Source organism: Moschus berezovskii, chromosome 10 (genome assembly GCF_049115385.1).
Source record: "Moschus berezovskii isolate FMDL1 chromosome 10, NW_MosBer_1.0, whole genome shotgun sequence".
Classification (NCBI taxonomy): Eukaryota; Metazoa; Chordata; class Mammalia; order Artiodactyla; family Moschidae; genus Moschus; species Moschus berezovskii.
The window spans coordinates 58,680,947-58,693,032 of NC_142469.1; the positions used below are offsets into that span (position 1 = coordinate 58,680,947).

Below are 12,086 nucleotides of genomic sequence, written 5' to 3' on the forward strand. Positions count from 1 at the left end.
TATAGGTTTTTCTACAAACTACACTGCCATAGAGGGTAACTTCCCCTTTATTCTCAGAAAAGTTCAGTTCAGTCGCTCAGTCGTGTCAGACTCTTTGCAACCCCATGAATCGCAGCACGCCAGGCCTCCTTGTCCATCACCAACTCCCAGAGTCCACCCAAACCCATGTCCATTGAGTTGGTGATGCCATCCAGCCATCTCATCCTCTGTTGTCCCCTTCTCCTCCCACCCCCAATCCTTCCCAGCATTAGGGTCTTTTCCAATGAGTCACCTCTTAAAATGAGGTGGCCAAAGCACTGGAGTTTCAGCGTCAACAACCATCCTTCCAATGAACACCCAGGATTGATCTCTTTTAGGATGGACTGGTTAGATCTCCTTGCAGTCCAAGGGACTCTCAAGAATCTTCTCCAACACCACAGTTCAAAAGCATCAATTCTTCGGCGATCAGCTTTCTTCACCGTCCAACTCTCACATCCATACATGACTACTGGAAAAACCATAGCCTTGACTAGACGGACCTTGGTTGGCAAAGTAATGTCTCTGCTTTTAAATATGATATCTAGGTTGGTCATAACTTTCCTTCCAAGGAGTAAGCTTCTTTTAATTTCATGGCTGCAATCAACATCTGCAGTGATTTTGGAGCCCCAAAAATTGAAGTCTGACACTGTTTCCACTGTTTCCCCATCTATTTCCCATGAAGTAATGGGACCAGATGCCATGATCTTAATTTTCTGAATGTTGAGCTTTAAGACAACTTTTTCACTCTCCTCCTTCACTTTCATCAAGAGGCTTTTTAGTTCCTCTTCACTTTCTGCCATAAGGGCAGTGTCGTCTGCGTATCTGAGGTTATTGGTATTTCTTCCGGCATTCTTGATTCCAGCTTGTGCTTCTTCCAGCCCAGCGTTTCTCATGATGTACTCTGCATATAAGTTAAATAAGCAGGGTGACAATATATAGCCGTGACGTACTCCTTTTCCTATTTGGAAGCAGTCTGATGTTCCATGTCCAGTTCTAACTATTGCTTCCTGACCTGCATACAGGTATCTCAAGAGACAGGTCAGGTGGTCTGGTATTCCCATCTCTTTCAGAATATTCCACAGTTTATGGTGATCCACACAGTCAAAGGCTGAGGCATAGTCAATAAAGCAGAAATAGATGTAGAGATTGTGGTAAAAAAAAAAAGAAAAGAAGGCAGAAAATATACCTTCCTGAGGAAAAAACAGGTTATCCAGTACCTCCTATGAAAAGAGAACAGACCCAATATGTGGGAGTGCAATGGAACTGTTTCATGGTTTTACTCTAAGTTTCAGAGCAGGACCCCCGGCTCAGTAGTCTGAAACTATATGTTGAATCTAACGAGAGAAATTTAACAGGCCCCTGCTGAAACAAAGTCCTAAGTCAAAGCTAAAACCTGAAAGCAAAATAAAACTGGTGGAGACCTGCCAGGTCATGGGTGCCAGTGACCTCACGCCCCGTGTTTCCTCCTCCGCTGATGTGCTCATTTTTAGTCTCCTCTTTTTTTGAACGCAATAACCAATTTGGTATCTTTCATCTGGAATCTGAGAAATTGCTGGCCTTGAACTCTAACACCAAATTGTTGAGCAGAATTGAACTGAATTAAAAAGAGAGAGATTTTTTTTGAGGGGACTTCTCTGTCTTTATATATCCAAAGTGTATACGTGGTAAAGTCTCAACAGTACCTGTGAATATAAAGTGAAGTTAATGAACAGACCCAGTAGTTTCAGGCTATGGAAGGGAGAAAGTAATTGTTTAGGGAGATGAAGAAGCCTCTGTGAGAGAGAAGACTTAAGATAAAGTTTTAAAAGGTTAGGTGGAAGAAAAGAGAGCAGACAAAAAGCATAATATCAGGGGATTTCATAGGTTTTCAGATGCACAGAATGGTTATCACAGGCTTTAGCACATTTTAGCACGAAAGGGACTAGATACGGGACAGCAGGAAAAAGAAAAAAGTCTGTTCAGTTAGGATAAAGTGACAGTTCTTATGACATGTACTTAGAGCCAAATTGTGTAAAGTATGGTGAATAATAAAAATTGGGCCTTTTGCCAAATAAAGTGGATATCCCGGATTACACTACCAGTAGATCAGAGAGTGGAAGAGCCACATGTGTAAGGGTGTGTGTGTGTGTGTGTGTTTACTGAGCTCTCACATAAGTTACCAGTTGCACATAATCAAACAACACCATCCCTCCATCTGCTTTTCCATTACTTGTCCTACTTTGTGCCAATTTTCTGTTTCCTCCCCAACACCCCTAGATTCACTGTTCTTCTTTAAGACATGGGATAGGGATTTGTCAAAGTCAATGAGCACTTTATTACAGTGAGAACGTTCCGTAATGAACAATTCAGCAATTTAATGAGATTCTGTAGATCTGTCTCCAACCTGTCCATCAAGTTTCACTTCTATAAAGTCACCCTGACACTAATCCTCTGGCATACCCAATCTTCACCCTGGGCTGAATATTAGATTCTTCCCTGGTATATTGCATTACCAGTATAACCTCAGCAAAAATGATGAACTTAACTATACTTGAGGTGATATAACTGGACTGATCTGATTTTTCTCTATTGGGTTGAGTATGAGGGAATTACTTATTTACTAAGATAATGCAAAAACAGTTTCTTATTGCCAGTTGAATGCCTAAATTGATAATATTTCTGTGAGTCTTTTAATTATTTCTTTAGGACCAGGTCTAAGAAAATATTGCCTGCAGCAGAAAGCAGCTTTTGAGATTCTACATTGTAATATTAGTAACCTTTAGAGAGGCAATTACAGTAACTCCTATGTGAATAGCGTGAAATTTTTGGACACTCGCACATCTGTACATTACCATGTTGATATCTGGCAGTGCTTTCAACCATGCCACAAAAAGAGACAGAAGCCACAGGGATAGTTGGCTCACATCTCAATTTGGTTAGAAATAATCAAATGCAGAATTCATTCTAAGTCTTTTTCCCTTTGGGAAGTCAGGAAAAATATGACAATTCCTCACTTTGAATTAACCACAGTAATTCTGAAGATTTGTGCTTTCCACACATAATTAAAATTCATACCCTCAAACTCATCCCCACCAACACTTCTGACCTCTGCCTGAACAAACACTATGAGATATACCTAAGAAGCAGAAAATAATTTGTGGCTTGTTTTTTTCACTTATATTTTCTTGTCAAGACAGTGTGGAATACTTGAAAGATGAGGGCAGGTGTCAGCAAACATGCATTTGAAGCCTGGCTCTGCTCTGTAACCCTGAAGCCTCGTTTTGTTTGTCCGGAGGATGGAATGCTAACAGCCATCCTTCGGGCCTGTTGTGATGATAAGTTAGTAAGTTTGCAAAGAGCCTGGGTCCTGTAAGGATCCAATACACTGCGGCTCTTATCCTCACTGGTGGAAGCCATGGTGAAGAGAAAAGTTGCTGATTAAAGTAAGGTAAACAAAGAAATTAGGGAGAAAGGCATCAGGAAAATTAGCCATCAGTAGAATCAGATGTGGGCTTCAAAGGTGGCTCAGTGGTAAAGAATCTGCCTGCCAATGCAGAAGACGTGGGTTCAGTCCCTGGATCGGGAAGATCCCCTGAAGAAGGAAATGGTAACTCACCCCAAGTATTCTTGCCTGGAGAATCCCCATGGATAGAGGAGCCTGGCAGGATATAGTCCATGCGGTCACAAAGAGTAGGACACGACTTGGCAGTTAAATCACCACCACCAGAGAATCAGACATTGGATAATTCACAACTACCTATGACTCCATTTCAGCCATAATTAAAGTATTCTCTAAATGTCTTTTGATAAGATACAAGGTTCCTCATCTGCTAATAGAAGACTTTATATTTTCCTTTGTATTCTGTATTCATTTTCAAATGACCATGAAATCTTGAAGGTACGGAATCCAAGAAGTAACAAGATGGCTAGCCACTACTTTAGAGAGGAAGACGGAAAGTATAAGGAGAAGCGGGGAAAGATGGACTCTGTCTTTGGAAAACAGTCAGACTGGTGACTCTGTGGTGACAGTTTTCCAAAGACACTGTGTGGACTGTTCAAGTATAGTCACTGGAGATGAGCACAATGGATTTCAACTGAATAATCAACTTGAAAACACAAAACATCCTCTGTCCCCTAAACAAAGAGTATCTGAAAGGAATGCTATGTCCGGTGAAAAGGCAGGGCATAGGAAAACAGCAATGAGCACGGAAGGAAGGAAGGAAAGAGGTTTTCCCAATGTGAAGCAGAAAGAGCTTCGTCTCGTTTAAGGTCCCAGCTGCTCTCTACTGCAACAAAGGCCTGCTCCCGAACTGTTTACAGGAAAGCCCAGAGCTTATTCTGATTCCATTGGTCTTAAATAGGCATAAATACCACTTTACAATCTGTCCTTCTCATATTCAGCTTCAGTAACTATGTTTGGCAAGAGAATAAAACTCCTTGACTCTTTCTGATGTAACCCCCTTAGGTTCCGGAAAGCCATGGTGAGGGTCTGAGGAATCCTACCTGTGATTCCCTCAGTTGAGCTGAGCGGGATGAAGCCTCAAGGGCTGATGTTCTCCAATTACTTGCCCATCAAGGACATGACTTCTAAGACTTAAAATCCAATGTGGAGCAAACCAGACAAAACAGTTGTCATTGTTCCTCAATCCTTTAACTTTTAATCATTCCATGACTTCCCGCCGAAGGAGGACCCATGCAGAGTGCCCTTACCTGCCAGATCTGCTCTTCGCTCAAGGAGGTCAGGCGGTCGCTCTTCAGTACCTCCTGAAGCAGACAATAAGGCAGCGTTAGAATGTCCTCCGGCCGACTCTTCAGGAGCTCAGAGAGGTGTTTCACTAAGAAATCGATCACTGCCTTCTCCAACAAAGTGAGGTTAAAGAGGTCAGCAAGTCTGTACAGATCCAAGTAATTAAAGCTATTTAATTCCTGGGTGTCAAAAAAATAAAAATGGAAAAAGATCTCTTAGAAATCAATCCAAGAAAGAATAAGCAAGAAATTCTGAACAGCCCCGAAGTTTGCATGACAGGAGTGGGAGAAAGGGAACTGTACAAAACAACAAAATCTTCATTACAAGGCTCTGGGCAGAGAACTGGTGTTCTAGAATTTAACATTTTTTCCCCTGAAAGGGGTTTCAGGTTTCACTGGCAAAAATGTTACTTTGCAACATTTTAGGATCATTTTCCCAATGAAGACAATTTTTTTCATTTTACAGCTCTCAGGTGATACATTTTTTCCACTAAAGATAAAATGAGGGCAGGTAGAGTGGGAGCCCTACTCTTTTTCCAAAACACAACTGACAATGAATTAAAACAAAGATTTTTACATGTAAAGTCTCAGGGAATGAGGAAATCTCACAGAAAAGATTCCTGTCCTGAGTAATTCTATATTGAATCCACCTGAGATGAACGATTTATAATTGTTCTTTGCTTTTATAAAATTTAGACAGTCAATGGCAATCTTTCCAAAGAGTTTCTGTTGCAATACTTTATTGTGAGGGAGTGGGGTGGGATTTCACCTGTCTCTACAAGTTCTCAAACTCATGGCCAAGCTATAAAATAATGCCCCCAGAAGCCAGGACATCTATGAAATCTCTGTCTTGTAACTCTGCAGGAACCATAGTGGGCAGGCAAGTTTGTTGATAGAAACCTTACCTATTTCAAGTAGACTGAGAGGAGGCTCTGTCCTAGTTCTCCTCCTGTTTTTCAACTTGGAATTATTATAATATTTCCCAGTAACTTAAGGAATGCAGGACACCATCAGATGGCTATTTACTCCATTGACTGATTTATTTTCAACATACTTAGCCCTGTTTTTAGTAATCTAAAAAGTATTAAGAACTCTTTCTAAAACCTATATATTCTAATATACCTGTTTGCATAATAGTTTAAGGTTTCAAGGAATATGTTCTAAACTGGCACTGTCCAACATGGTAGCCTACTAGCCAGCCACATGTACCTATGCAGCATTTGAAATGTAGCTAGTGTGATTTGAGATGTGCTGTAAGTGTTAAATACGGGTTTCCCAGGTGGCACAGTGGTAAAGAATTCACCTGCCAATGCAAGACATGTGGGTTCGATCCCTGGGTTGGGAAGTTCCCCTGGAGGAGGAAATGGCAACCCACTCCAGTATTACTTGCCTGAGAATCCCATGTACAGAGGAGCCTGGTGGGTTACAGTCCATGGGGTCACAAAGAGTCTGACATGACTGAGTGAGCATGCATGGAGGCATAATGTTAAATATATATGAAAGCAAAGAGTAAGAAAATTAGAATGTAAAATGTCTCATTAATAATTTTTATATTGATTATATGTTGAAATGTTATTACTCTGGATATAGTAGATTAAATATCATTAATTTCACCTTTTTTTTTACTTTTAATGCAGCTACTAGAAAATTTTAAATTAATATATATGACTTCCATTATGTTTCTACTGTACAGTGTTTTTCTAAATAATGAAAAGTATAGTGAAGATGTAAAAACAAGTCTCAGAGTAACAGTTGCAACATCATTCCAGCCACCTGATTCTTTTTCTTCAGATTCTATTTCTTTTGGTGGGAGATGACACTTTAATTACATTCCTAACAGGAGTCAAGCTACATGACTTCAGCAATCAGACATAAGATTCTGGCTCTTAATAGCTCTATTTGCCAACACAATTGAAAAAGAATAAATAACTTGTCTTTGAAATGAAGTTTACCACAGTTAACCACTAAAATTCATTACAACTCAAAATATGTAAGGGTCCACTCACAGCCACTCAATTAAAATATGTTGGCTTTCCATTCAGCAGATTTTATCAAAGGAATACTGCAGATTCTGCCTCCAGCACCAATTTTTTTAAAGTACTGTTTAAACTCATTCTCCAAATCTTACCTTTTCAGACTGGTAAATTCTACTATGGAAGGAAAGAATATGTAACCCTTGCACGTGGAGCTTCTACAACCAACTTCAGGACCATCTTCTCGGAATGAGTAAGTTATTTCTAGTCAGTACATCTAGGAAGCAAGTTTAACTGCTTCTGGGCGCTGGATACGATTTTAGCTTCCAGGTAAGTCACTCTGCGGCCTTCCCTGGCAGCTCAGCTGCTAAAGAATCTGCCTGCAATGCGGGAGGCCTGGGTTGGATCCCTGGGTTGGTAAGATCCCCCACTCCAGTATTCTGCCCTGGAGAATTCCATGGACTGTAGAGCCCATGAGGCCGCAAAGTGTCAGACACGACTGAGAGAGATGGCTACTACTACTAAGTCACTCTGCAGCCCCTCAGAAGCGTGGGGTGTCAGTGCCTTTCAGGCACCCAGGGTGCACGCCTAAACCTTGCCTCAATTCTGTGTGGCAGAGGCCGGCGGCACCGCGCAAAAAGACGAGCATGCGCAGAGGCAGAAACCACCAAGCTAGGCAAAGTAAAAGATAAACGCGCACAACACAGGGACAGTGTTTTTTCCCCACTCATTCTGCCAAAAAGGTGTACATGACCATGAGTTTGCGGCTGGATTATGCAGCAATCAAATATTCTTTTTTAAGTATCTTTGTATAGAGATACTGGGTTTCTTCTGATTAGAAGTCAGTCCAGTTCAAAATTGCAGAGGACCAGAGAATTAATACAGGATTTTAAAACGTGTTTCTCTTCTGCTGTGATCCTTTTGAATGTGATCATTTAATTCCTACTTCCACAGTCATGAAATATTTTTGTTTCCTAAAAGGGTATAATTTTATATCACTCCCAAATCCAATCTAACAAAGTATTTGATATTAGTGGAGAATGAAGGCTAAACGGACAAGTGTCAATGCTTGAGTGAAGAGCAAAGGCAAACTCAACTGACATATACTGGTGTACAAGAGAAACAACAGTTAAAAGTCTGCTCCCTGCCTTTACCTTTTCATTTCTCCTCTCTTCTGCTTAAAAGCATGCTGCTGCTGCTGCTGCTAAGTCGCTTCAGTCGTGTCTGACCCTGTGCAACCCTGTAGACGGCAGCCCACCAGGATCCCCCTTCCCTGGGATTCTCCAGGCAAGAACACTGGAGTGGGTTGCCATTTCCTTCTCCAGTACATTAAAGTGAAAAGTGAAAGTGAAGTCGCTCAGTCGTGTCCGACTCTTAGCGACCCCATGGACCGCAGCCTACCAGGCTCCTCTGTCCATGGGATTTTCCAGGCAAGAGTACTGGAGTGGGTTGCCATTGCCTTCTCCAGCTTAAAAGCATAATTTCCCCAAATCGCCAGTGCTCTCTCTGTCAGAGCTTCTGGTTCCCCTTGCTATGCATACTCAGCACCTCGGTAGTCACACTGTGTAAAGTGGGGAACTGAGAGGAAAAAAGAAAACCTTCACTGAGGTCTTGATACCACAATATACATCCCTCGTACTGGGGCCATGTGTTCATGTGAGTCTTGAGCAAAATCATCACTTCTTGTTCTACTGGCTGAGACCATGTGCAAGCAAAAAATAATGCTGCTTTTAAGGATTCCCATTAATGTGATGGGGGAGGTGGGAAGCACTGGTTAAACTGCACTGAATGTTCATCTATAATTCTCTGCATGGAAAAAAAAATCATCACTGTTATGGAAATAGTACCATTATGTGTCTGGTTATAAACAGTAATATATTTTTTCATTTCATAAAACTCAGAAAGTACAAAGTATGGAAAAGAAAACAAAAATCATTCCCATTTCACCATGCAGAGATAATCACTATTAATGTTTCTGTACATATTTCTAGACATTTTTTGAAAGAACTCCTTTATATATATAAGAAAGAGAAAGAACAATTGTATTCAGGAGCAGAACAAACCATCAACAGCCACAGGCACTCAGAGACAATCCAGGTTGGTGGAGAAGACCAAAGCCCACAGAATCAGGCAGACCTGGTTCGAATCCAGCGTGTTAATTATTATTGTTGGCTATGACCTTGCATCAGTCACTGAACCTCTGTTATTCCTCATTTACAAAATGGAGAGTCCACCCAGTTCACGTTGTTATAGAGATGACAGAAAATCACTTACCACACAGCTTGGTCCATAGAAAGCAGACAGTAGATTTGGCAGGCAAGGAACCATTAAGTACATTTGAGCACTGTTGTTTGGCATCCATAAACCCTGATTCATCATTGATGCTAGGAGGGCAAAGTGAAGAATGTGGTCCCTTCATGTATCAAAGTCTTAAATAAACTGCACTAGTAAGTCAAGGAAAAGGAGGCAAGCCAAGTAAAAACCATACAACTGAGTCACAAATTGATTACATGTTAAGGCCTCCCACTTTTATATTATTAGCCCAAACCTCTCTCCTAAGCTCTGAATTCATTCTCCCAACTGCCGATATGAGGACATCTTCTCTTGGATATTCCACAGCCTTACTGAACTCAACATACCAACGCTGAACTTATATTTTGCAAACCTGCATCTTCTCCTATATCCCCCTTCTTGGAAAATGACCACATTCTGTCCCCACAGCAGGGTCCCCAAAGGTGGTCCATATTCCTCCCTCATAGCCAATTGGTCACCAAATTCTGTTTGCTCTTCCTCCTTAGCATTTCTTGTTCTGTTCATCATCTCCTATCCAGACCTCCTACAATAGAGTCCTGAACTGCAATTTCCTGCTCCCAGTATCAGACTCTCAATCCTCTCTTTTTACAAGAATCTAACCATACCGATCATCTATTTAAAACCCATCAATAGGTATCCATTTGCTTAATGGAGAAAAGTTCAAACTCAGTTACAATGCATAGCCTTCCATGACCTGCTGATCTGCTTACCCTGTTGTGTAACAGTCCCACACACCTTTGCTTGGCTTCCGCCATTTCAGTGACCTATACATTCACATCATGTGCCAGAACCACACCAGGCATAAATAAAACAGAGACGAAGAAAAATAGGCAGGTCCTAGGCTTCATAAGATGTACAGTCTATTGGAAGAGTAAGACATTAATAAGAAGTGTTGAAAATAAATGTAAAGTTATCAGTGAGGTAAAGGTTACAAAGAGTAGAACAGAGAGCTATAAATGCCCAGTGGATAGATTTGACCTGGAGTGGAATTAAAAGACGCTTACTCCTTGGAAGGAAAGTTATGACCAACCTAGATAGTATATTAAAAAGCAGAGACATTACTTTGCCAACCAAGGTCCGTCTAGTCAAGGCTATGGTTTTTCCCGTGGTCATGTATGGATGTGAGAGTTGGAGTGTAAAGAAAGCTGATCGCTGAAGAATTGATGCTTTTGAACTGTGGTGCTGGAGAAGACTCTTGAGAGTCCCTTGGACTGCAAGGAGATCCAACCAGTCCATTCTAAAGGAGATCAATCCTGGGTGTTCATTGGAAGGACTGATGCTGAGGCTGAAACTGCAATACTTTGGCCACCTCATGCGACGAGTTGACTCACTGGAAAAGACTCTGATGTTGGGAAAGGTTGGGGACGGGAGGAGACGGGGACGACAGAGAATGAGATGGCTGGATGGCATCACCGACTCTGTGGACATGAGTTTGAGTGAACTCCGGGAGTTGGTGATGGACAGGGAGGCCTGGCGTGCTGTGATTCATGGGGTCGCAGAGAGTCGGACACGACTGAACGACTGAACTGAACTGAACTGGAAAGATAATAATGGTGTCCCAGAGAAGCCAACATGCAGCTGATAACTGAAGAAGAGCAGATTAACTTGGCAAAGGGTGGAGTGGGGTACATATTAACTATATTTTCTTGTTTTCTGTATCTTGATGCTCTGGCATCAGGGGTCTCACTGACTGGGGAGAGACCACCTCTCCCTTGGGATATCCAGTTTTTAGAAGGATTCACCTTTCATATGCAGAGTAACCAATCAAGAGCCCAAACAGCCACCCACCTCCTCTAGCTGGCTCCTACACTCCAAGGGTCAATATTCCTCTGCATTCCCAGGTGTCTCAAGTGATAAAGAAACCACCTGCCAATGCAGGATCCACAGGAGACGCAGGTTTGATCCCTGGGCTGGGAAGATCCCCTGGAGGAGGAATTGGAACCCCACTACAGGATTCTTACCTGGGAAATCTATGGACAGAGGAACCTGGTGAGCTACACAGTCGATGAGGTCCAAAGAATCGGACACTACTGAAGTGACTGAGCACACACACGCTCAATGAACCTAGGGCTAAGTAGCAGACACCCAGAGATAGCCTAAATACCTTAGACTGGATAAGCCTGCTCATCGTCCTTGTCTTTCCGGAGGACGCCACAACAAATGCTCTTGCCCACTATTTCCCTTCATTCCTTCCACCTCCTGTTCAACCCTGGCACTTCCCTCTGTGGCAGGGAACTGTAAGTAACAAAGTATCGTTTCAATGGCAGTGGTCTTCTGATTTGTTGTTTTTACCATCAGTTCAGTTCAATTCCTCAGTCCTGTCCGACTCTTTGCAAACCCATGGACTGCAGCACACCAGGCTTCCCTGTCCATCACCAGCTCCCGGAACTTGCTCAAACTCATGTCCATTGAGTCAGTGATGCCATCCTACCATCTCATCTTCTGTCATCCCCTTCTCCTCCCGCCTTTAATCTTTCCCAGCATCAGGGTCTTTTCCAGTGAGTCAATTCTTCACATCAGGTGGTCAAAGTACTGGAGCTTCAGCTGCAGGATCAGTCCTTCCAATGAATATTCAGGTCTGGTTTCCTTTAGAACAGACTGATTGGAACTCCTTCAAGACCAAGGGACTCTCAGGAGTCTTCTCCAACAACACAGTTCAAAAGTATCAATTCTTTGGCGCTCACCTTTCTTTATAGTTCAATTCTCACATCCATACATGACTACTTGAAAAATCATTGCTTTGACTGGATGGACCTTTTTTGGCAAAGTAATGTCTCTGCTTTTTAATATGCTGTCTAGGTTGGTCTTAATTTCATGGCTGCAGTGATTTTGGAGCCCAAGAAAATAAAGTCTCTCACTGTTTCAACAGTTTCCCCATCTATTTGCCATGAAATGATGGGACCGGATGCCATGATATTAGTTTTCTGAATGTTGAGCTTTAAGCCAACTTCTTCACTCTCCTCTTTCATTTTCATCAAGAGGCATTTGAGTTCCTCTTCACTTTCTGCCATAAGGGTGGTGTCATCTGCATATCTGAGGTTACTGATAATTCTCCCA

The 12,086-nt window shown here is 42.0% G+C and overlaps 1 protein-coding gene across 1 annotated transcript in view; it reads right to left on the reverse strand.

The window, feature by feature from the left end:
* The window catches only part of KLHL32 (kelch like family member 32), a 217,725-nt gene that overhangs the window by 56,409 nt on the left and 149,230 nt on the right, over nucleotides 1-12,086 (reverse strand). Inside the window, exon 6 of the mRNA XM_055433048.2 lies at nucleotides 4,708-4,923. Within this exon, the coding sequence (XP_055289023.1) occupies nucleotides 4,708-4,923 (216 nt within the window). The remainder of the gene's footprint in view (nucleotides 1-4,707; nucleotides 4,924-12,086) is intronic.